This window comes from Balaenoptera borealis (genome assembly GCF_965194805.1).
Source record: "Balaenoptera borealis genome assembly, chromosome: 2".
Classification (NCBI taxonomy): Eukaryota; Metazoa; Chordata; class Mammalia; order Artiodactyla; family Balaenopteridae; genus Balaenoptera; species Balaenoptera borealis.
Genome location: NC_138867.1, coordinates 127,835,951 through 127,861,650, shown reverse-complemented (window position 1 = coordinate 127,861,650; position 25,700 = coordinate 127,835,951). Strand labels below are relative to the sequence as shown.

The 25,700-nt window shown below is 51.1% G+C and overlaps 1 protein-coding gene across 5 annotated transcripts in view; it reads right to left on the bottom strand.

Moving 5' to 3' along the window:
• Positions 1–25,700, bottom strand: part of PPARGC1B (PPARG coactivator 1 beta) — a 117,921-nt gene that overhangs the window by 19,098 nt on the left and 73,123 nt on the right. For 4 of the 5 annotated variants that reach the window (XR_014241995.1, XM_082382670.1, XM_082382669.1 and 1 more), the window contains exons 2-7: positions 15,341–15,514; positions 8,356–8,571; positions 5,125–5,241; positions 2,221–3,352; positions 1,256–1,292; positions 662–735 (exon numbers count right to left, since the gene is read on the bottom strand). Coding sequence is in view for 4 of the 5 variants with exons in the window: in XM_082382670.1 (XP_082238796.1) it covers positions 662–735; positions 1,256–1,292; positions 2,221–3,352; positions 5,125–5,241; positions 8,356–8,571; positions 15,341–15,514 (1,750 nt within the window). In the remaining variant the exon portion in view is untranslated. Of the gene's footprint in view, positions 1–661; positions 736–1,255; positions 1,293–2,220; positions 3,353–5,124; positions 5,242–8,355; positions 8,572–15,340; positions 15,515–16,302; positions 16,420–25,700 lie in introns of all 5 variants that reach the window. The other variant, XM_082382672.1, reaches the window with a different exon arrangement.

Here is a 25,700-nt window from a genome sequence, read left to right as displayed (position 1 = left end):
AGAGAGCTCTTCCTTTCTGGTGCTCCTGAAGCCCATAGGATCTAGACGAACCCCTTCGGCCTGGCATTCCTCTCAGCCTTTGGTGGTTGTGTTTGCCTGACCCCCCAGTTCTGCCACAGAGCAACACCGGGTGGCCAGTCTCCTCTGATGCACCTATACTGCCGCTCCTCTGTGCCTCTGCTCATGCCAATTCTGCGGCTGGGGATACCCTTCCCTTTTTTTTTTTGTCTCTCCAACTTCTATGCATCCTGCAAGCCCAGCTCAAATGCCTGCTGCTCTGGGTACTTTGTGAATCTTCTCAGGCCACATCCTGCCCCTCCCCACTCTTCCCCTTCCTCTGTGCTCCCAGAGCTCTTGCACGGTCTTTGGAACAAACTCATATCAAACAGTACTTGTCATGGTGTGAGTCTGTCGCCCACATAAGACCGTGGGCTCCTTCAGGGGAAGACACGTGTCTCTTTTTATGTCAGGTCATGTGCCAACTGTTGGCAGCTAAACAGCTGAGCCTGGGCCCTGACTCTCCTTATAACGCCCTCAATGTGTAGCTCAAGACCCGGCGTAGCCTGTGCAGCGGTGGCAAGGAAGACTTGATGGGGTACTCCTTAACTGCCCTAGGGGCTGCGTCCCCAAGGGCACCCCACCAGCTGAGCCCCTGGCTCACCTGCCGTGCCACAGAGCTCCACCGTCAAGGTCTGCTCGAAGCTCTTCTTGCCAAAAGGAGGGTCGCCAGTGGGGCTGGGGAGCACAGGAAGGAAAGAAGTCAGTCAGCAGCAGGCTCCACCTCCCCGAGCATGGCAGGAAGGCAAGGGGACATTGTGTCAGACCCTGGCTCTGCTGCCCATGAAAGTGAGGCCTGGGGAGAATTTTCTGGGGAACTCTCTCCTGGTTGTTGGAGGAATTCAAAGCTGTACAGCTCTTTTAGGAGACACAGGAGAGACTTGAGGGAGGTGGAGACAGGACAAGCATTGTCAGCCTCCTTATTTTATGATGGAACACCTGAGGCCCAGAGAGGAGAAGACACTTGCCCAAAGCCACACAGCACTGTCAACTTTTCCCCATGAAATTCTCCATCTTTCCCCTGGGCATGCTTCTAAAAACAAACTCCCTTCCAAGGGAGCCCAGATCCTGAGAGTCCCATATGGCAATGAGGGCAGGGGTGTGGGGACAGGACCAGGCTCAGGGGCCGATGAACCACCCTACACCCAACCAGATAAGGTCTCCTGGAGTCATAAATCAACAATTTCTAAAAATCTACCTTTGCGATAAGGCCAGCATGAGGCACCTGGGAGAGTCTGAAAAGAAGACAAAAAAGAAAGAAATAAGATTTTCCCCAACATGGCATGGCTAGCAGATGTTTCCCTCTGAACTTCATCGGTACCAAGCACAGCTTCTTTCAGACATGTGACCCAAAAGCCTCTGCCACTTTTAGGGACTGGCAGGAACAACTCAAATCCACCTTCATTCCCCCAGACTCAGCAACATTAACAGCTGGCGGATCTACTGATTCTGCAGAGTTGATGGGCACCAGGGCGACCCCTTCTGGCCAATCGGTGTAGCACAATGGTGAAGCATTCCAGCTTCCAAGGCCAGTGGCTGTGGGCTCTGCCCCAGACAGATGCAGGACTAACTAGCTGAACCGACCATTAGCTATCTCTGTGCCTTTGTTTCTGTGTCTTAAAATGGGAATTATAACAGCACCCACCACACGGGCTTCCTGTGAGGATCAATGGGGATAATCCGTGTTAAGTCTTAGACCAAGCCTGGCATAGCGAGTGCATAACAGATAACTGCTGTATTATTATCCCCACTACTGTTACCGTTTAAAATGCCACTTCATTGTGGAGCTGAATTTATAGACTCACACCCTCCATCACATTGCTACCCAGGAAGTCTTCTTTAGAGCACTTATCACAATTTGTAATCACTTTTCCTTTCTTGCTCACTTTTTGACTGCCTGTCTCCCCCACTGAAACACAAGCCCCAAGAAGGCATGCATCTTGCTGCTCGTTCATTAAGGACGCCTGGCCCATGCATGATGAGAAACTCAGAGATGTGAAGGAGGTTCCTGAAGATCTGCCCAACTAGCCTACTGTATAGGAAGGGAAGCTGAGAGCCAGAGAGGGAGAGGGATTTGCCCAACCCAGGGCTCCTGGCTCCCGGGCAGTGGGATCTGCCACACCCCAGCCCTGCCCCCTCTCTCGGACCACCGACTCCGACTACCTCCAGAAGAGAGCTGCAGACAACTGGGGTCCTCGTCGGTGTCCCCACACCCGCTCTCACAGGGGCTCTCCAGAGCTGGGATCTGGGGTCCCCGTCGGAGCTGCTGGTCTTGGCCACTGTCCTCGTCCGCGGGGCTGCCCAGCTCCCCCTCCACGTCGTAGGCCTCAGGGGCCAGGCGCAGCGAGGGCAGAGCCCCTTGGGGCTCCGCGGGGACCATCGGCTCATCGGTGAACGTCAGCCAGGGGCCCAGCTCCGGGTTCAGTCTCCTGGAACGCCGCACGGGGCACACGGAGCTCTCCTGCTTCCTCCCCAGCTTGGTCCCCGGCAGGCCCCGGCCCGGCCTTTTCCGGCCCCACTCCTCTTCCTCCTCTTCCTCTTTTTCTTCTTCTTCCTCCTCCTCTTCCTCATCTTCCTCCTCAGGCTGCAGCCTGGCCAACCGGCTGATGTGCCCTTTCACCTCCAGCCGCAGCGGGCGCAGGCTGGGTCTGGGCCCCGAGCTCTGGGGTGAAGCCGCGACCCGCACCTCCTCCACGGGGGAGGGGTGGCCCGCAGAGGCCTGGCTGTCTTTGGGCCTGGGCCGGGCCCGGGGTGTGAGGGAGGCGTAGACAGGCGTGGCCAGGCGGTAGGGTTTGCTGACATCACAGAGGATATCTTGAGCCAGAAGTTCCCTTAGGATGGAGAACTCAGCCCAGGTGGCTTTGGAAGGGTGCTGGCACCGAGGCCGGGGTCTGACCTGCTTGGCGGGGCTGCTGCAGGGCTGGGGGGCTGGCTCTGGGGCCTGTGCGGGCAGCTTCCTCTGGGGAAGGCAGTAGGTGTGCATGTAGCGAATGAGCTGCACCATGGCCTGCGTGTCCTCCTGGGAAACCTGGGCGCCGGGGTCTGCCCTGCCCGGTGCTGGGGAGTCCCAGGGAGAGGCTGGAGCCGGCTGGGGACTCGGGCAGTCCTCACCCGCCTCCTCATCCTCCTTGGCAGGGACCCAGGGACTCAGGGGTGGTGGCTGGAGGACCCTATCAGGGGAGCGGGCTTTAGCCCGGGGGCAGGACGGCACCGAGGTGAGGTGCTTATGCAGCTCCGTGCAACTCCGGGTCTGAGACTGCATCATGTGGGCCTTTCTGTCTTGGATGCTGTTCATCTGGAGAGGAAAAGAGGCCAGAGTGAGGGAGGAGACCCACACTGCTTCTCCCGGCTGCCCACCCCTGCAGCCACTGGCCAGGCCCAGCGTGTCTCACCTGGATCGTCAGAATTGCCAGGTTTCACCACTTCATCCCCAGCTTCCAGCACAGAGCCTGGCACTTAACAGTGCTCAGGGGATGAGGAATGAAGGAATGGCCAGCCTCCTAACAGGTCTCCTAGCTATGGATTTCGCCTTTTTCTAGATTTACTGCCAAAGCCCTGCTCTGAATACCCTACTCCCCTGCGCGGAGCCTTCAGAGAGAGCGCCAGGAAGTACATTAGTGGTTGCCTGGGGCTGGGCGTGGGAACAGGGATTAACTGTAAACAGGGACACTGGGGATCTTCCTGGGATGATGGAAATGTTCTAAAACTGGATTGTGGTCATGGCTGCACGACTCTGTAAATTTACTAAAAATCACTGAATCATACTTTTAAAACAGGTGCCTTTTATGGTATATAAGTGGCACCTCCATAAAGCTGTTAAAAAAAGAAAAAGAAAAAGAACAATTCAATATCTTCCCAGTACCCGTGGGGTAAAGGGGAGGCCCCCTGGTCAGGGGTGCTCTGCAATGTAGCCCCACCCGACCGCTGTCTCCAGCCTTATCTGCCCCCACTGGTCCACACAGGCGCTTTGCTCCCAGCGCAAATGTCTCTTTGCTGGGGCTAGACTGGCTATCAAGGGTGTCTCACGCCCCTGGTGTGCCCCCTAGCACTCCAGAGGGCAGGCTGGCTCAGGAAGGAGCTTAGCTGCTGCCCTGTTGACAAAGTGGAACATGAGGGATGGACCTCTGTTCTGGGAGGTCAGCAAGGACAAGTAGGGAGGGGACACAGGGACAGGGTCCACCCCCCAGGGGAGCCCAGGCAGGGGACAGACTCCTACACAGAACCACTGTCTGAGAAAGATGCCATCTTGATTCTGCCCCGAGGGGTGGGATTGTCCGCAGCAGTCCCCTGCAGCGGTGTCTGGGGACAAGAGGGGAGGGCTGGGTGTAGGCTTTGAGTAACAGGAACGCTGGGAAATTACCTCTGAAACCTCTCCTTGGAAGTCTCAGAAGATGGAGCCCAAGGAGGAAAAGGGACTTGCTTCCCTCCTGGGGGTTCAAGATAGAGCTTTCAGCTCTCCGATGGCTCCCCCCAAGAGAAATCCAGACTCCTTATCGTCTCCATGGTACCAGTGAGGACCTTATGCTTCATTCTGTCACCTCATTAGCATAAGCTTCCTGAGGGCAGGCCACATCCTCCTCGTCCCTGCTCTAACCCAACATCTAACACAGTGCCTGGAACACTGAGGTACAGTTGACTCTTGAACAATGTGGGGGTTGCGGGGGGTAGACCAGCCGCGCAGTGGGAAATTCACATATGACTTCCAGTCAGCCCTCAGCAGCCACGGTTCCTCTGCATCTGTGGATTCAACCAACTGTGGATCCTGCAGTACTGTAGTATTTACTACTGAAAAAAAATCCACGTGTAAGTGGTCCCATAAAGTTCAAACCCATGTTGTTCAAGGGTCAACTGCACATGAACAAGCCCAAGGCTCTTTCTAGAACCCCAGACTGGCCTGGGTCTCAAGCAGTGCCCAGCATATCAGCGACAAGGGTTGTGTGATGAGCAAAGAGGGAAGCTGGAAGTGGATTGAACTTGATGGCCTCTAACAAGAGCGGAAAGGTGCACACCACCCTCCCCAGAGACCCCCAGAGGCCTGGGTGGGTCTGGGGGCATGTGCAGAAATACCTTGACCCAAGGCCGCTGACTTCTGGACCTGAGGCCTGCCTGGCGCCAGGCGGTCCCTTCCTTCTGGCTGTCAGAGGTCGAGGTTGGGTAGGACGTGGTGAGAAGGAGTTTCTGCAGCTGTGGGAGGAACAGAGAGGAGAGGAGCCGGGGCTGAGCTGCAGCCAGAGACACGGGGAAGCGCACCTCAGGGAGAAGCCTGGCCCAGAGCCAGCCCCTCAGGACCAACCACACCCTGACCCCATCATCACAGGGCCATGGTGGAACACGGGGAGGGCACTTAATGACCTAGAATATGTTCCCAATATATTAAGTACAGAAAGCAGGTTGTCTAACAATCCCAAACCCATACAGGTATCCCAATAAAACGTAAGTCCTTTTGAGAGTTAATAACCTAAGAGGAATATCTGTGATCTTGAGAAACCCAAACAGATGTTAGGTGATGTCTACCCATCCTACTGTTGAAATGTGATGCACACACTTGATTGGGACATTCTGCATATACTCGCAGTACACATACACCACTTTCTGTGACCTTTCATAAGGTGGGATTCAATCATACAAGAATATATATATACACATCACTTCCAACCCAGCCAGCTGTTTTCACACAAGTGGAAGCTTCTTAAGTTTGTCTGGCTTTTCTAAATTTTCTATAAAAGTTGCTGAGCTTCTGTACCCGGAGGAAAAGTGCTCAGCGTATCCCAGCCAAGAAAGCAGGGAGCTGAGTACGCCTGGGGGTTTCGTCGGGGATCCTACCACAGCCAAGGTTGAGAACAAGTCAAGAAGCATGATGGGCTTTTGCTACAGCATCAAGTGTTTCCTCAAGGGACATGACCCCTAGGAGGATTGCCAAAGGCCTGGGAACCAAAGTAAAGGTCACTCGCCACTCCCCTAGGAGCTGGATGAGCCACACCACCCTACCTAGACCCCAGACCAACACACACATCTGTGATTCTCTGATGTGGACAGGAAAAGATTCTTAGACCAGAGGCAAGGGACCTGGTTCTGATTCAGTTCAATCCCAGCTCACTGTGAGACCTTGGGCGAGTCCTTTCCCTCTCCTAGCCTTGAGGAAGAGGAAAGGATTGGGAGAAACCAGCCTTGGTTTCTCCAAGGTAGGGGGTATGTGTGTGTGGGTGGGTGTGGGTGGGTGTGTCTGTGTGTGTGTGTCTGTGTCTGTGTGTGTATAAAACAGGGGCAGGTAGACTAAATGGTTGGGTCTTTTTGGACTCAGGGGTCCCTCTAAGAATATGAGAGAAGCTACTGACCTCAGAAAAACACACATATATGTAGAGGTCCACAGGTCCCCATTAGTCCAGAGGTAGACTCTCTGGGACCCACGGCTCCAGGTTAAGAACCGGGTGTCTGTATAAATTCTCAGGGCCTTTCTAGAACTCTGTTGGTATGCGGGGAGTCTAGATGGTGAATCTGTTTCCTGTGTGCCTAGCCCAGTGCCTGAAGCAAAAGTGTCATCTAAGGCATGAGAGGGAACAACCAGTGACCAGCAAGGGTCACTCTCTACCTCTTCCAGGGTGGTCCCTCTCCACAGTCCCATACAGAATTCCTCTGGTTCCATGACCATCAACACCAGTTGTGCTGGGACTATCACTGAGATAGCACTTATTGAGCCACTTCTTTGTACCAGGCAACTGTTCTAAGTTCTTTATATGTATTAATCTGCTGCACTCCTCCCAACCACCTTTGAGATAAGCACTATTATTAACCCCACCTTACAGACCAGGAAGCTGAGTCAGAGAGAGGCTAGGTGCCTAAGGGACACATAAGCATTCATTGGTGGGGCTGGAAATCAAACCCAGGAGGTCTGATTCTAGTCTGAAAGGAAGCACAACCGCTTATCAACAGGAGCCACAATGTGGGACTGAACGTATGCTTGTATCCGCTTGTATCCGGCACACATAGGTGCTTACTAAATATTTCACACTGCTTTGGGGAACTTGCAGGCAGTGGGAAAGAGGAAAAGGGGTCCTGGACCAGGAGTCAGAGTACCTGAGTTCTAATCCTTGCTGGCACACCAACTTGCTGTGTGACCCTGGGAGAGGCCCTCCCCTCGCTGGGCCTCTATTTCCCCAGAGTCGCACTTTATGGTCACCAAGGGCCTGCCTGGCTCTCACTCTTCACGACCAAAGACCCCTTCCATCTCCAACAGGCTCTGATTTTCCAGCAAAGTCTCGCCAGCCCCTAGGAGCTACAGTGTCGAGGTGGGGAGCCCAAGACAGATAAGCTGTTCCTCACAAGCCAGGACATCTGGCTTTCTGGAGCCCTAAGCCTGAGTTAAGGGAAACTGCTTTCAGCAACTTCTGAGGTCTGGAACCCATTGGAATCTGAAAAAGCTGAGACCTTCTCCCTAGAAACCTGCAATGCCATGTGTACGTTTCTACATTCCACGGACACGCAGGTAGCATTTAACTTTTGCTGGTGGAAGTACGAACTGGTCCAACCTCTTTGGAGGGCAAACTGGAAGTATTTGTCTAAACTGAAAAACCACATATCCTACGACCAAGGAATTCCTTTTCTAGGAATGTATCCACTTACAAGTGGCAAAGGCCAGTAACAGGACACAGACTGAAGCAATGGAACAATAAAGGAGTTGAAACAATGTACATATCTGCCAACCAGGGAACTGGTTAAAGAAGTATGGTACATCCCTATGAAGGAACACTATGTAGCCAACAAAAAGGATAAAACAGAGATACCTCTGCTCATTTGAAAGAGTTCCCAAGACACACAATTCACTTGAGAAAAGCAAGGTGCAGGGCAGTATATAATGGAGGCTTCCTTTTGTAGTTAAAAAGAAAAGTGGAAGAGGAAAGTCACACAACAGATCAGTAACCATGGTTACTTCTAAGGAAGGAAAAAACAATTATGAGATGGGTTAGGAGGTTTTGCTTTTAACTATCCATACTTCCTGCTTGAATTTTTACTGTGTGTGTATGCATAATCTTTAGGAAAATGTTTGCATTTAATTTCAAGGGTTTAACACACACTTAGGGTCAATCCATGAAATCCCAATCCCAAAGGGCCTACAGTGTTGCAGGCGAAGCCCAGGGAGGCCTCCCATGGCCAGTCCAGGCTGTCTGCCCTGAACCCTTGCCAGTGATGCACGGAGACCCCTGCAGGGGCTGGAGCTGGTTTCCCAGCACCCACCACCTCTACCACCAGACACCACATCTCAAGCCACCACCATCACTTCAGTTGGAAACAGATTCTCACCAGCGAGAGCTCATCCACTTCAGGGGCCGAGGCTGGGGCCCTCTCCAGGGAGGGGCTGGGGGGCGCAGATGAGGGGACAGGAGAAGCAGAAGCACAGGAAGGTGCGTCTCCATCATCCAGGGCTGGGAAGGCGGCCAGATGCACAACATCTTCGGGGATGTCATCCAGGGTTTTGGTGAGTGCTGCCAGGAGGGCCTCATTCTCACTGTCGATTATCTGCAGTGAGCAGAGAGGCAGAGAGGGCACACGGTTAGTCAACGCCTTGGGCTCAGTGACTTTGTGTAGAAATCTGCTCTGTACACACAGCTGCACTGCCATCACCCTCCCGCCAAATCCACTCAGATCCTCTCAGTTTGCTGGGACAGCAGATGCCCAAGAAATGTGCTATGGACTCCAGGAATCAAAGAAGTTTACGAGCAGGCAGCAGGTGGAACTGGAAAGGGGCTTGGCCTAGGAGCCCCAGTCTGGACTCTGTTGCTCATCAGCATGTGACCCCAGGCCCAGGGCTGTCCACGTGAGGGACGCCCGTCCCCTCCTCTAAGGACAGCCGCTTCAACCACGGCCTCCCGCGTCCAAACCCCTGGACAGAGCCCTGAGGCTGGTCTATGCCAATGGTAGCCCCAGGTCAGTCTCTCTGACCCTGGGGCCCAGGCAGGTGGTAGAAAGGCTGGAAGCTTCAAGGTTCACCCGTGACAGTGAAAGCAGAGCAATAGGAAAACAGCTACCATTCCCCTGTGGGTTCCCGGGGCTTGCTGCCTCATTCACTCATGGAGGGGCAGTTAGTGCAGTGGCTACGAGCCTGGGCTCTGGAACTGGGGCTGAATCCCAGATCTCACATTTATCAACTGTAACAACAATACCTACTTCATAAGGTTATTGTCAAGGACTGAGTTAACATATGTAAGATGCTTAGAAAACAGTGCCTGGCACCTAACAAGCACTCATTACTACTATTACTACTACTACTACTACTACTACTACTATGATTCCTGCTATGATGGTGATGATGATGATGGTGATGATGGTGGTGATGATGATGGTGGTGGTGGTGGTGATGATGATGGTGATGATGGTGGTGGTGATGATGGTGATGATGGTGGTGGTGGTGATGTTGATGGTGGTGGTGGTGGTGGTGATGGTGATGGTGATGATGATGGTGATGATGGTGGTGGTGGTGATGGTGATGATGGTGGTGGTGGTGATGTTGATGGTGGTAGTGGTGGTGGTGATGGTGATGGTGGTGATGATGGTGGTGGTGATGATGGTGATGTTGGTGGTGGTGGTGATAGTGGTGATGTTGATGGTGGTGGTGGTGGTGGTGGTGGTGGTGGTGGTGGGGATGATGGTGGTGGGGGGGGGGTGATGGTGATGATGATAATGATGGCGGCAGTGGGCAATTCCTCCCCCGCCTCCGTTCTCCTACCACATATGTACTGAATGGCTACTCTGTGCCTGGTGTTGTCTGGGCACTGGTAACACAGCATCCCAAGACTGGTACAGCCCCTGTCCTCATGGAGTTTACCCTCCAGTGGAGAAAACAATTAAACAAGGAAACAAAATCAGATCATTTCAGAGAGTGAGAAAGCCTGGGAAAAAAACAAAAGGAAGCTGTGATGGAGAATAAGAAGGTGAAGATTCATAGGCTATTTACAGTGGTCAAAGAAGGCTGCTCTGAGCAGCTAATACTGAAACTTAGGCTTGAAAGATGAGAAGGAACCAGCCAGGCAAAAAGCTGAGGAAAGAAGATTCCAGGCAGAGAGAAAACCTAGTGCCAAGGCCAGGGACAAAGAATTTGGCTGATGAGAGGAATAGAGAGGCTTTGTAAATACTGCCTCAGGTAAACCCCACAATAACCTCTGAGGGGAAGGATACTATTCCCATCACCATTTTGCATTTGAGGAAACTGAGGCCCATAGAGGTTGACCAACGTGTCCTGGGTACGTTGCATTCATTCACACAGCAAATCCAGGGCAGAGGCAGGGCTTACACGGAGCACAGCGCACACACATGAACCAAGAAGCTTCCTTCCCTGATGTCTCAGACGTAACACGAGGGTCACCGTGCACACTCCCAGCCCACCGACAGATACCAGCCCACCAGCCCTGGGGCACAGAGATCACACTGCTATTAGGTGAGGCACCAAGCGCCTCATTCAGTAAACCCTGGCTGCTGGGCCTGTTCTGGCAGGAGGCAATTCTGTCACATGATGCCTTCCCCAGCACTCTTTCCCATCCCAGGTCAGGATGTTTATCCTTTCTTCAGGAAGTTCATTCGAAATACACATGTCGTGACGGCCTTTTGGCTGCATGAAATCTGTTCCAGGCCTTGCAGCCGGAGCAGCAGCTGAGTAATTCGAAGGGGGTACATGGGGAGAAGAGAAAAAATGTGTTTGTAATTTTGGAACAGAACTAAGAATAAAAGAAAAGGTCAAAAGGTTTTGGTTGAGCCTGACCCGGGCCCTGGGGATGGGAGTCCAAGGGCAGATCCAGGCCCAAGAACTCTGGTTCGGGAATGCAATCGGGCTCAAGTGGCAGCCCCTCATTCCCATCCTCAGGCCAGAACCCCAACCCTGTGTTCCCAGAGCAATCTGTCCAGCCTGATGGGGAGTTAAGATCTTGGGACCTGGGACCCACTCTTGGGGCTGACCGTGGCAGCAGCTCTGCCACTGACAGGGTGGTCCTGGGCAAGTCATTTCCCTCTTCAAAGCCTTGCTGATTTCCGGTAAACGGGAAGACAGGATCCCTGGTTGGCTTCCCTCCAAAGGCTACTAGGAAGGCCAGTTTGGAGGCAGTGACACAAGGGCTCTGTGCAATGTTCCTGGGTCTAGCTCAGTGCCTGGGGCATGGGAGGCTCCAGGCAGATTTGCTGAATGGAAGAATGAGTGAACCGAACAATGAACTCTGACCACTGGGGAGAGACTGAGATTAGCGTCTCAAAAAACAGATTCTAGAGGGAAGTTATTCAGAAACGATGTCATCAGCACTGGATGGAATGAGGGTTCCCTCTTCCACAGGGAGAGGAGCATGGCCCAAAGATATTCTGAATTATCACAACTATCAGAGCTGGAAGGGCCTTCAGGGATCACGTAGTGACCAGGGATGTCAAACACGCAGCCTGCGTGCTACTGTCCCCATCCCTCCCCCCAACCCCGCCATGTCGCTAACCAATGTGGCTCTTGTTCCTTCCACCTTTCTGAACACAACCCTCCAGGCAACACCACCGATACACCTCAGTTGGAACTCATGAGGAAGCCTATTTGCCATTCTTTTGGGGGTGGGGGGAATGAAGGTCCAGGAAAGAGACTTGCCAAGGTCACACAGCAAGTCAGGAAGGGCTGGGGAGGATGGTCAAGGACTTACTAGGTGCCAGGCATGGTGCTGAAAGGAATGCCAGATGGCAGAGACCCCAAGGAGCTCCAGTAGGTTGAGTAAAAACAAAATGACTGACAGAAGGTCTCCTCGCTCTCTCCTCAGCCCTCCCTGGGCTGCTCCAGCTCTGGAATAGCCAGGCAGGGTTGTGGGTCCTGACCCTGTCTGGGAAGAAAGTCCATTCCTGCCCTCGGCATCGTGCCATCAGCGCCCTAGGATAACACATCACAGGGAGCCACGCCGCCCCTCTCCTCTTCCCGGGCCCATTAGCTCAGCTCTCCCGGCTCCGCTTAGAAACAAAGCGCAAATTAATGGAGAGTTAATCAGCTGAAGCAGGGATATTAATAGACTTGGCTCCACCCTCAACCTTCCTGAGCTCTCTTAGGCTGAAGGAAAAGGAACCTGCAAGAAACCTGAGGGAGAACGCTTCATTCTGAGTGCCTAGAGGAGCTTGAAGGAATGACACAGAACAGAATTTAGGCTATCAGGGCCAGAAGAACACTCAGAAATCGTCTGCCGTTCCAGGGCTCAACTGGGGTGCAGGAAACCCAGGAAATCAGTTTCCCTTCCTTTTTTCTGGGGGTGGGTCCACAGATGTCATCAGGGTCTAAAAGGACCCAGTGACTCTCTCCCTACAACAGATTAAGAACCACTGATCTGATCCATGCTCGTTCTTCACTTCTCACCTGGGGAAACTGAGGCCCAACAGTGAGGAGCTACTAGCCCAAGGCCACATGGCACACGGTGATAGAACCAGACACCGGCTTCCTCCAAAAATACTTACTAAGTTTAGCCTATTGTGACCCTGGCCCTAGGGACTCTGGGCACACAGAAACGGAAGGCGCTGTCCCTGCCCCCAAGCAGTTGTCAACTCTTGTAAGGGTAGCTGTTCTCCACTCTCCCTGTTTCCATAGTGATGGTACCACCTGACTTGTGAGAACACGGCTCTGACACAAGGCAGCATGGCTCTATGACTGCCACTGGTCAGCTAAGGACTCTGTCCCAGTTAGTGGCAGAGGGGGTATTAGAACCTCTGGCCCCTGTATCCCAGCTCAAGGACTCTGGAATGGGTCGTGTCTGGTCCTCGGCAGGAAGGAAACTATTACAATCAGTTTCTTCATTCAACACATATGATTGAGTCTTTTCGATGCGCAAGGGCCCCACAGAAAAACAAAACGCTGTTTGTCCTCAAGGAGCTCGAAGTCTGAAGGTCACAGGCATGCACGTACACAGGATGGGAGCCCAGAGAGGAAGTGACTGACCACCTGCCTTAGGAGGGGCTAACATGACAGCTGGGTGTCGAAGGATTTATTCATATGATAAATATTTTTTAAACCCCAGGAAAGTGCCGGGCTCCATGCAGAGCCCTGGGGATATAACAATGCACATCGCTGTATCAGCCCCCAAGCTCAGGGGCTTTATGATGGGGGAGGGGGGAGGGAGGAATCAGGCACTAATCACCTAATCACCGCACAGAGGCGCACCGGTGTGTAATGGGTGGACCAGAGGTGGAGTGCGGGCCATGAAGGGGAGAGGGGCTGGGTGGGCAGAGTTCTGCCTCAGTCCTAACCATCTGTGAAGATTCTCCTGCCTTCCTTGCTGTGCTAAGAGCCCAAGGGCCATACCAAGGCTGACTTGTGTCTGAGACCATTTCATGCACATAGTAGGACCTTGGCAGGAGCTTACTAGTGGGTCTGGCCAGTCTCTGAGTAGGTGAGGCCTGTACAGTTTAGGTGGGGATGGTCTCCCCGCAGCATCTAAACCCCTCTCACTCATCAGCTCTCCATAACCTGAAAGCATTTCCTGGAAGTTGGCCCCCTCTGAGGGAGGGGGTAGCATAGCGTAGTTAACCCCATTGTTGTGAGAAAGAGTGGAGGTCCTGGAAAAGAGCCAGAATTAGAGCCCAGCCCTCCTGATCCTCATAGGGTTGGCAAAGAGGTTATACAACAGCGAGGGGTTTGGGGTCCTGTGTTAAGAGTCTACACTCTGACCCTTCCTAACTCTATGGCCTTGGGCAAGTTACTTAACCTCTCTGACCGTCACTTTCCTCACCTGTAAAATGGGTTACTGATAGTTTTTCTACCGACAGGTTAGAATAATCTTGGGAAAAATCCAACTCCTTAACATGGCCCGGAAGAGCCTGCATGATCTGGCCCCTCCTAGCCCACCTCTACCCCCCCTCAACTATTTCCTGGCACTTTCCCCTTAGCTACTGCTCCAGCCCTTCGGGTCCCAACACAGCAAGCTTTCCTGCTTCCTGGCTCTGTGATCATTACTCATCATGTGGCTCCTCCTCCTCATCCTTCAGCTGAAGCAGCTCCTCCTTGGAAAGGCCTTTCCTGACCACCCAGCCTTTAGACGCTCTTCTCATCCCAGGTTTATTCTTACTGTGCCCATGTCACAAGTGACCACTGTTTTGTTTATGTATTACCTGATCTAGGGTCAGTCTTCCCTCTAGACCATAAGAGTCCACTGTTGAACACAGTGTCTGACACATACAGGGAGCTCCATAAACATTTCTAGAAGGAATGATACAATCTGTCAGGAGTACTATTTGAGATGATGTTCATGGCACACTGACTTGGCACATGGTATGTTAGTATTATTGTTGTTGCTGTTGTTATTATTATTATTATATTGCCAGACATCATCATCATCATCATCATCATCCTGCCAGACAGACACAGGGAGCTATGGCTTCTTCCTCCAATCTCTATAGGGGAGCATATTTCAAGGAAAGAATAATGAGTCCAAATGTACCCATCACCCAGCTTCAACGTGGGCAATCATATTTCACTTATTACCCTCCATGCCATGCACCCACACCCACAAACACAAATGCATGTAGGGATTGCTTTGTTCTGATGCAAATCCCAGACATCACATTACCCCATGTTCGAGGGCTTCTTAAAGGAAATGTGCCTCCAAAGCTGAGAACAGAGGCAGATGCATAGATATGCACAGATATGCACTGCGGTTCTTGACACTGCCTCTTTTTAAAGAACCTCTAGGCTCCAATTGAAAAATGGAGATAACTATACTCCTGTATGTGAGTTGTTAAGAAAATTAAGTGAGTTAAAATACACAAACAGGGACAGTCCTGCCACAGAGAATGTGAGTCATTCCCATTATGGCGTCAGCATGGTTATAAAGCTCTGGCTCAGGAGCCAGGCAAACTGGGTTTAAATCCAGTTCAGCTACTGACCAGGTAAATCACCCTAGGCCTGTGACTAAACTTCTTCAAGCCTCAGTTTCCTCATCTGTAAAATGGGGGAATAATCTCACCTGCTTCACAGGGTGGGAATGAGAGTTCAGTGTGACCATACAGGGAAGGGAGGCCTTGGAACCCGCCTTGGCTCACAGAGGGACTCGGTTCTGACTGGGGGCATAGAGAGAGCAGCTCTTCCGAGCCCTCACTTCCCAGGGGCGATAACACAGCCTGGCAAGGGGGCAAGAGCTGCCCAAGATCAAGTGCAGACCCGGGACATGAGACAGGGTCCCAAGAGCTTTGGTGGATGAGGAGACTTCTTTGCATAAGCAAGTGTAGAAGAAGATGGCTCAGGGCAGAGCCAGGCTTTTAGGGGCAGAGAGAGGCAGCGAGGTTCCGGAGGGCATACCTGGAAGAGCTCCGGATCGTCAGGGCTGTACTGGCTGGGTTCAGTCTCGGAGTTCTCCGGGCGCCACTGCAGCTCCTCAAAGCAGGTGGCTGAGTCAAAGTCGCTGGCGTCCAGCTGGGAGAGGTCTAGCTCCGGAAAGTCAGCGCAGAGTTGCTCCTCCCCAGATCCCCCGCCCTGAGGAGACAGGAAGGAAGGAGGCGGGTCAGAGCTGGGCTTGGTTAGACCCCAGCAGGGACCCTCTTACTCAGGATGCTGCCAGTCTGAACCTGTGGCTGCCTTCGTCCGAGGCCCGATTTTGCCAAGCGACCAAGAAATGTAAAGCCGCATCCTCTTGCAACTGTTGCACCTACCATGAGCTAAGTCAGGCCCTGGCAGTACAAATCCCCCTTCCTGCTGCTCCGTCCCCGCCTCCTCTGCACTCCTATACACCCCTCAAAGCCCTGCCCGTGTAGCACCTCTATTCTCTTACCAGGAATATTTTGTTGAAAACTTTATTACAACCTATAAATGGAGATCTATTCCTTTATACAACTGCTTCCACCTGAAAGGGGATTTCCGGAAGGCAACAAGCCCTCTATATGAATAATGAAACAACAAAAAGCAGTAATAACAAGAGATGACATCATTGAATGATTGCTGTGTTTTGGAAGAACACTCACCCATGTTCTCAGGAATATTTGTAATGTCTAAAGTGTGGAAGACCACCCATCAGTAGACAATAGGTAAGTAAAGCTATAATCACCTATATCATAGAACAGTGCTGTAGAAAAGAATGAGGCCGTTATGTATGTTCTCCATGGCATGTTAAATAAAATACTAAACTGCAGAATATCAGCAGGTAAAATATTACCCCACATGTGTAAAGAGAATGGGACAGACTCAAACTACACACTTCTCATGATAATACATATGAGAATACTGTGCCAGTACACAGGAAAAGGTCTAGAAAGCCATAAACCCACCTGCCAGTGGTGGGTTGGGTAGAAGGGAGTCATGGAGGACCTGGTAACAGTACCGACCGAACTGGTGCTTCTCAGAGGGTGGTCCCAGGACCGGCAGGGGCAGAACCACCTGGGAACCTATTAGAAATAATGAAGATTCTCAGGCCTAACCCCAGACCTATGGACTCAGAAGGTAATCACCTTCTCACCCTGGTCTCCCAAGTTTAACAGTTACCAACAGAAGGGCTGCCTTGCAGATTCAGAAACAGCCTGAGTGGGGAGGCTAACACAGAAACAGGATACCACAGGCGCTGGGGTCTGACAGACCTGAATCATAATCCCCATTCACCAGCTGTGATGCCTTAGGCAAGTCCCTTCACCTCTCTGAAGCTCAACTGTCTCATCTGTAAAATGGAACAACAACTGTCTCATACAGTTAATATTAAAGGAGGCAGTGCGGTAGCCTGGCTTGGTAAGTTGCTCAATAATGGTAGTGAGCAGTAATGACAACAAATTTTTAAAAATAATAAGAACAACAGAGTTTCATGGCAGGCAGAGGAGGGTGGAACCTCTTTAGTGAACAGAGACAGGCTTGTGTGACACTTAAGAGAAATAGGTTTTATCCAGACCTTTTCCTTAATTGTTCCCACTTACTAGGCCTCATAAATTATGAATAAATGTATATTATTAGCTCAACTTGACACAGGAAAAAGGCTTTTATCCGAATTTGGGTCAAATGTCTTAATTGGCATTTTGCAAGAATCCTGCACACACGGGCAGCACCGGGGCTGGGTTCTCCCAAGCGGCCAGTCCCTGCTCTCAGGCCAGGCAGCACGGTGCCCAGAGAGTATGTCTCCAGGGACATCCCTGACCACGCCTGCCCTCCATCTGCCCGGTCTTTCTCCAATCCACTTGTGTTCAACATCCATGAATACTAAGTCCTGCATCACTCCAGTGAGGATTCTCAGCCCCCTCCTGGGGCTGCCAATCTTCCCCTGCCCAGTTGGACTCTGGGGGTACAGTGGTCTTGCCTGTTCTAGACGGATGATTGGTTTGTTTCTAGGTTTTGGCTGTGATGAACAAGCCTATAATACTTGTGTACAAGTCTTTGTGTGGACCTGTGTTTTTATTTCTCTTGGGTGAATCTCTAGGAGTGGAATTGCTGGGTCCTATGGTAAGCGTTATGTGTAACTTGATTAAAAACTACAAAATTGCTCTCCAAAGTGGCGGTGCCATTGCACACTCCCACCAGCCGTATGAGTTTCTATAGTTCCACGCCCTCAACAGAACTTGGTGTTGTTAGTATTTAAATTTGAGGCGTGCATGATAGCGGGGGCCTACAAGCATTTATTAAATGCTACTGTGAGCCAGGCACTGTGATGTATAAGACTCAGTTCTTTCCTTCATTTGTTGACATCTCAGTGGGGGAAGAAAACACATAAATATTTCATTACAGATTGTGCTAGTGCCACGAAAGAAACAAACCAGGTGCACTGATGGAGGACAAGAGAAGGAGGGGAATCTACTTAGACGGGGTGACAGAAGGCTTCCTGGAGGAGCTGACGTCTGGTTTGAGACCTGAAGGAGAAGCCAGGCAGTGGAAAATGTGGAGAAGAAGGTTCTAGGCAGAGAGGACCCAGCAAAGTCAAAGATCCAGATGGGGACCAAGCCTAGAGAATGGGGCACTGACCAAAGGCCAGTGAGGCTGCAGCTCAGCCCTAGAGTAGGGGGAGAGAGAGGATGCCTTCAGAGAGGCAGGTGGAGGCCGGGTCAGGTAGGGATTGAAGGGATTTGGGTTTTACACCAAGTGTGATGGGGGTGGGAAGCAGGCAGATGGGTTAGGCCGGTGTAGCATCCAGGAGAGGAGCAGGTGGTGGGGCTGGGAGGACAGCACCGAGGGCCTGTGGAGCAGGAGGGAAGGCCAAAAGTAGACAGACAAGGATGCTAGGCAGCTAGGGCCTCCCTGGCCAGCAAAGCCCCAGCTATAAGCTCTCTGGGGAGCTCTTTCTATATGTTCTAGAACCAGCCCGTGCTAGTAACTCAGAGCAGCCACCTCTACAGGACTTGCTTTTTGAGTCTTAGAAACAGCTTTTAAATCAGAGTTCCAGAATCCCAGACCAGCCAGGAACCAGCAGCCCTGAGAGGTTGTCCATGCAAGTCTTTGTGGACAGTTCCGGAGACCGAGGCGCCTTCAAGAACTAGTTATGGATATGTGTGCACAGTGCCTGTGCGTGCAAGGAATTTAGACTTAACTTCTAGCCCTTCACAGACACAGCTAAGAACTCCTGACCTGGTTGGTCTACCTCCTTCACTTTGCACCTATGGAAACTGAGGCCCAAGGAGGATAATGGATTTGCTCAGGTTATCCAATGAGTGTCCTTCCCATGAAAGCCATGCCCCCTCCTTTACAAAATGCCCATCAAGTGGCCATGACTACTGCACTTATTGATTACCCAGAGCAGCTTGACATACTCAAAGTGTACCCAGGGCATAAAAATAAAGAAACCTCAGCTTCAAGGCCTTGTCAATTAGGGATGAGGCCACTCTCCAGCTAAAAACCATTAAGCATTGCATTCATAGTGATTTCTCTGGCCCTCTCCATATTTAGAGAGGCTTTTGAAGGGGTGCCTCAGGTGACCCAGCTCTCTTTGAAAGGTCTGACTTGAGGCCTTCCTGTTCTGTACTGGGCAGCCCCAGCAGGACCCACCCATGGAATGGGAGGTGGGGGGTCACAGCACAGGCTAAGCCACTGCTATTACTGAGCACTTTCTATATGCCAAGGGCCACACTAAGTGTCTTATATACATCCTCTCAGCAGATTCTTATAACGACGCTACAGGGCAGGGGTCACTGTCCCCATGTCACTAATCAGGAAACTCAGAGATCCAGTCACTTGTATTAGTTTGCCAGGGCTGTCGTAAAAAAGCACCACAGACTGTGTGGCTTAAACAACAGAAATATTTTTCCTCCCAGTTCTGGAGGCTAGAAGTCTGAGATCAAGATGCTGGCAGGGTTGGCTCCTTCTGAGGCCTCTCTGGTTGGCTAGTGGATGGCAGCTTGTCCCTGTGTCTCTTCCCATTGCCTTCCCTCTACGTGTGCCTGTCTCTATCCCAATTTCCCCTTAGATTAGGCCCACCCTAACGACCTCATTTTAACTTGATTGCCTCTGTAAAGACCCTATCTCCAAATAAGGTCGCATTCTGAGGTACTGGGGCTTAGGACGCCAAGATACCTTTGTATGGAGGACACAGTTCAACCCATAGCACCCAGGGTCCCAGAAAGGTAAAGCTGAGATTCAAACCCCAGGTCTCCTGGCTCCCTAACAAAGCCTGTGCCATTGCCCGACATCCTGCTTCTGAACGTGAGAAGGAACGTTTAAGACCCTTTATTCCCATTTATGGATGGGGAGACGGAGCTTTGGGAAAAGTCTGAGAAAGACCCAAGTCACTGGGCTAGTTTGTAGCTGAGCAGGGACAGGCCTGGGGCCACATGTGCTGCATTGTGCACCAGCCCCGCATGCACAGCCCCCTGTGGTCCCCACCACCAGTCTGCTCACACCCCTGACATGCTCGGGACACCCCCCTCTGGTTGCTGAACCTTCTGTATCCATTCCTCCAGGGACACCACACTGCTGATCTGAACAGGCTGTAGCTGCCCCAAGCCAGGGAGATAAATGCCCCGGCAGTGGATTAATGGTGCTTCATCCAGATTCTAAGTTGCTTCACTGGAAGCTTGGGTATCTTGTCGCAAATCGATTCCCTGTTTAAGAAAGAATGCATCTTCAGGAAAAATTGGTGGCTCCGCTTTACTGACTACAATCAGCAAATCACCTAGCTTAGTGCCTGGCCCAGAGTACATTCTCAGAATTACTGAGTGGAAGGAAGCAGGAGAGGGGGAGGGGTGGCTGCACTAACAGAACTTGGGTTCTGGGCCTGCCCGCACTCACTCTGCATCCTTCAGTGGGTCACCTCCTCTCTCGGGTTCTCACTGCCCCCTCTGGAAAACAGACCATCAAACACAAAGACCCTGTGGACCCCTCTTGCTCAAGCATTTGCAAGTACAATTCCGCACTGCACTTATCCAGTTTCTGTGATCCACATAGGCTTGGGGTAAGTATTTAGGTAGAATAAATAAATGAATTTACAGAGGCAGAGACAAAGACGCAGAGAGAAGGTCTGTATTGAAATGGAAGGAGGCCTAGAGAAGAAGGACAAAGGGCTAGGGCTGGCTTGCCTACTAACACTAATCCTTTGTGGTCAGGAACCTAACTTTTGCTGCCTGAGTTTCTATTGACAAAATGGGGATAATAAAAAAGAATCCTATCTCACGGTGTTCTTAGAAAGATAAAACATCACAGGTCAGGAGCCTGGCACGTGTCAGACACCCCGTGAATGGTGGTCACAGATACAGCATTTATAGTTGACATTCAAGTGATGTTCACAGCTATGGTCTCATTGGTACCTTCCCAAGATGCAGGAGGTAGGCAGTGGTCAACGTCCCCACTTGACTGATGGGAAAGCAGGACATCTCAGAGGGTCAGTGCTTCATGAACTTGTCCTCTGACCCCTCTCCTCAGTCCTAAACCCTCTGATGCCCTCAATCCTATGTTCCTTCAACCTCCACCAGCCCCCATTCCAGTGTTACCATCGCTTGTGGTTTCTCTTGGCGGATGATCTTGCCCTAACAGCCAGACCACGCTGGCTCTCTCCGGGCCTGCCCTGGAGGGTGGGAGCAGGGCTCCCACCCAGGCCTCACACACTTCTTTACTGCCATCTTGGATGCCCTAAGTACTGCCCTACAAAGCGTCCTTCACTGACAAGAAGTTGTATTTGATGGTCTGGGGCAAGTTTTCCCTTTAAATTACTGTTAAGAATGCCCAGACTGGCCTGGCCATGAGATCTGATAGAGTGGTAGGTACCTGGCACTCGGCTCACCTTTCCTACCTCCCTAACTTGGCAGATACCAGTAACCAAACACGGCTCTACCTCCCACTGAGCCCCGAGCCTTCGCAACCCGGAGCCTTACCAGCCACTGCTGATTCATTAGACCCAGCCTGCTCTAGACCTATGACCCTGTACCTCTACTCGCCTTCTAGGAAGGAAGTGAAGTAAGTATTCATGATGTCCCCACAAAGCCATTTCATACACAGATGTTTTCCTTTTTCTCCTCCTACGCCTGTTATATGGCTGGCCTCCCACCCATTCCCCTTCCTAATGGTGGCAGCCCACTGATCTCCTTGGGGAAGTCATCCCTCCCCCGAACCCAGGCGGTCCAGGTAAGCACAGTCTGGCCAATTAAAGGGTTTCATCCAGTGACCACAGCAACTGGTTCACAGGGGTGGGTCAGAGTAAACACCAGGAATGTGCTGGAGCATGTGGACAAGGGTGCTCAGCTGGTTGAATTTAATTCTGGAGACGCTGCGAGCCATCTTTGCTTCCACCTGGGAGGAGCCTGCCCGAGAATGAAGCTAGCACAGGGAATGCAGAGTCAAGAAGCAAAGAGAGATGTATTCCCGATAAAAATAATTTAAACACTTGGATACAGCTGTGCCTGAAGCCAGTCTATTCCCTGTACTCCACAATTATGTGAGTGAATAAGGTCCCTTTCCAGATTATGTGCCAGCTGGAGTTTGTCACCTATCAATGAAAAAGTTATGACTGATTCATCTCTCTTACATCCAAAAAAAACCAAAAAACAAAAAAACCTAAGCTTCCCACTGTCTTCCAAATTAGTACAAAACTCCTGAAGACGCTTCCAGGAGAACAGTAGGAAGACTAATTGATTTTTAGACCTCAAAGAAATACTACAGCATCCTCATAAGACTCAGGAGTCATAGACACAAAATTAAGCTCCAGGAAGAATAAGTAGAAAACACAGGGGCTCTGAGCTCAGCCTAAAAGGACAAAACGCCCTGAGCTTAAAGATAAATCAGACCACTGAAAGGATCTCCCGCCAAAACACTCAAGGCTAAGTGTCTCAAAACATCATGGAGGCCCTTTCCAGGCAGGAGCATCTGGCCCCAGGCCTGCCGAGCACAAACTCAGTGATGCTCAGCGCTTTTCAGCGGGGCCCCAAGCCCCAGCTACGCAGCTACCTGCTCAGGGCTTAGCGTAAGGTGATCTGACAGAAGGTCACCAGGCCTGGCAAGAGTGGGTCCTCCAGCCCAGAGAGCAAAATGGGTCCAGTGCTCAGAACTGGGCTACAAGGCCAGGCCGGGAGGACGACCAGCTACCAGTGACCTTGGGAAGGCAGCTCTGCTTGGTAGGCGAGGCAAGAGGATGGAGGAAGTGGGGTCCCTGATATTTCTAAGTGCCAATCGGCCCTGGGATATCCACCTCAGGATGTGAGGGAGGACTCAACGTGGAGCTTGTCAAAGTCTTCATCATTTTGAGCAGTTTTCTGTTACTTGCCACCAAACCTAATCCTAACCAGGCCCTCTCAGGCCTTTGGTACAAGAGACACTCCCCTAAGCAACCGCCCAGGTTAACCGACACCCTTCATCCCCTCCTGTAACAACACACATTACTAAGGCCCAAGGCGCCCCAGAGTCTCAGAGACAACCCTCCAGGTCGTGTATACATCTGTCTCCAGCAGCTGGGTTTTTTGTTCAATGTCAGTTGTGTTTCTTCCCAAACCCATTTGTTACTATAATTACAAAGTTTTTTGTTTTTCGTTTTTTTTTTAGGGGGGGGGGGTGGGTGGTGGCACTCACGCCACCTGCAGCATCCTAGTTCCCCAACCAGAGATCGAACCCGTGCCCCCTGCACTGAAAACGCGGAGTCCTAACCACTGGACCACCAGGGAATTCCAATAATTACAAACTTTAATGAAATCGTTCATCAACAGAAAATATGAGTATAAAAGAAGAGAATGCGATGGAAACTAAGTTGAAGGCTGTGGAAGGACTCAATAAAGTTGAGCTGTTTTTTAAAAAAAAACATACAAAAACCCTGCTGTCAAATTATGTGTGGGTGAGCTAACAGTGAAAGATTAGGGAGGCACTGGCAAGAATCTGAAGGATTCTGCGCTTAGATTGCTTGACGAGAGTCTAAATTCTTAATCCAATTGAGTGAATCCCCAGTCTGGAAATAGGAGCCCTGGCAGCGTGGGTGTGGACCAGGCAGGAGAGAGAGCTTGGGATTTCAGCGTCGGCAGCACAAGCAGTCCTAGAGCAAAAGACTGGCAGTAATGAATGTGCATGCCATATGGCTTCATTAAACAACAACGTTAGGTATTATGTTTTATGATTTCATACTCTCACTGACTTTTTCCAAGGAATTCCCCTCTCCAGCCCTCCACCCACCCCACCAACCCCCAGCTGTAGTTCCTGCTCTTCATCGGATAAGGTGGCTATTGGACATGGATTGCAGCCTGCATTGTATAGGAAATAAATCCTTACAATAGACTCCCAGAACACAGAACTGGGGCTTTTGGCACTGGAAGAGCCTGTGGAAATACTTCTAGAGATGACTCTCTTATTTTGCAGATAAGGACACTGAGGCAGACAGTCTCCTGGGACAGGTGTTATCTTGGGCATCTCCTTTCCTCCTCTCTGTTGCCTGCAAGCAGCCCCTTATCCAACAGAGATCCCTAAGGTCTCTCAGAGCTGTGCCTGGGCCAGGGTACCTGGGATGGAGCAGCTCCTGGCTGTCTTGGCAGGTGGTGGGCACCGAGGTCTCAGAGGGCGCCATTGGCGCCCCACATCCCTGCACCCCACTGTGGCTGCATAGATCCTGGCACCTGTCAGCCAACACAGGCTGCCCCTGGCCCGGGAAGGTGGTGCTTTTGTTTACTTTAAAACAGTAAAATGGTGAAGTATATTCTGTGACACGAGTGAGCGAGAGTGAGTGAAGGTGTTTCAGGGGCAGTGTCGTCCGCATACTGTGTTCGCCTACAATTGCTGTCAATTTTATGCACTTGAATTCAAGGGCCTCTTCAATTCACCGGAGAGCGGCAGGAAAAGCGCTTTGTGAACTGCGAAGCGTGTGCAGGTATCCACCTGCTGTTAAGACTGGTTAACAGTCCCTTTCCATCTCCAGGGACCAGCCTCCCTCATGGAACTGCTGTGTGGCTTGAGTTTCCACCCTGGGGCCCCTATGCTGGCAGCTCCCTCGGCCTGGGATGCCTCCTCTCTCTTTCTTCTGAGCATGGCTGGTCCTTTCTTATCAGCCCCATCCCAGATTAAATGTCCCTCTGAGATGAGCCTTGCTGATCACTGTATCCTAAAGTGGCTGCCCATCTCACTCCCATCACCTGCTCTAAGTCCCTCAATTAGCACGTTTCACTCTCTGATATCCCCTCCCCCCTTTGCCGGTATTTTTTTTTAAATTGTGGTGAAATACACATAATATAAAATTTTCCATTTTAACCATTTTTAACTAGGCAATTAGTGGCAGTAAGTATATTCACATTGTTGTGCAACCATCACCAGCGTCCCTCCCTCTTCAGAACTCTTCCCCCTTTTTCATTTATCTACTTGTGTACTGTCACCTCCCCCGGCTATGAGTTCCATGCGGGCAGAGGCGGTGTCTGTCTTGTTCCCCAGAGGCTGTATCTGTCTTGTTCCCTGCTGTTTCCCCAGCGCCTAGCACAATGCCCAGCATATAGTAGCTGCTCAATAAACAAAATGAGATCCATGTGGAAGTGCCCTGTATACTGTAAAGGGTGGTACACAAGAGCAAGAGACTGCAACATGGACATTTTTTCCGTACAGTCCCAAGACGAGGCCAAATTGCCGGGCAGCCTCAGTTATTCGACAATGATTTTGAGTTTTGTCCAACTCTGTGGGGGCAAAAGCATCGAGAGCTGCTTTTCTTTCCTGGTTCCAGGCCCCTCTGAGAGGCCAAGAATGAAGATATACGATCACACAAACCACCTGACATTGACACTCACCATTTCAACACATCAGCCCTACCCAGAGCAACATTTTATTAGTCGCTGAAGGGCAGGCACAAAAATAGACGGCAGGGATCAAATGCCACCCTTTGCAGTGGTTGAAAGGCCCTGGCATATGACGACTTGAGGCCTGGGGACCCGGGGAGGGGGTCCTCTGTCACAGGAGTGCACAGACATTGGAAGGTAGAATCAGGGCTGGGATTAGGCTGAGGTGAGGGCACCAGCCTTGGGCACCAAAAAATTCAGCAATCGAGACAGATCATATTTAATGCAATATTGTGAAAACAATCAAAATTAATGCCCCCTAAAAATCCATGATGAGCAACATATCAAAATTCTAAATAAAGACAAGGTCAGTGGTACTGATTTTTCCTTTTGCTTCAGGTGACTATTTGGCTCTGCAGGGCATTCTTCCCTCCTTTATTTAAAGATGTGGTGTGTTCAAAATGGATATTTTGGCATTGACTATTAACATATTAACTAACATTAACTATTGCAACATACGTAAATGTTGCATTAAAATA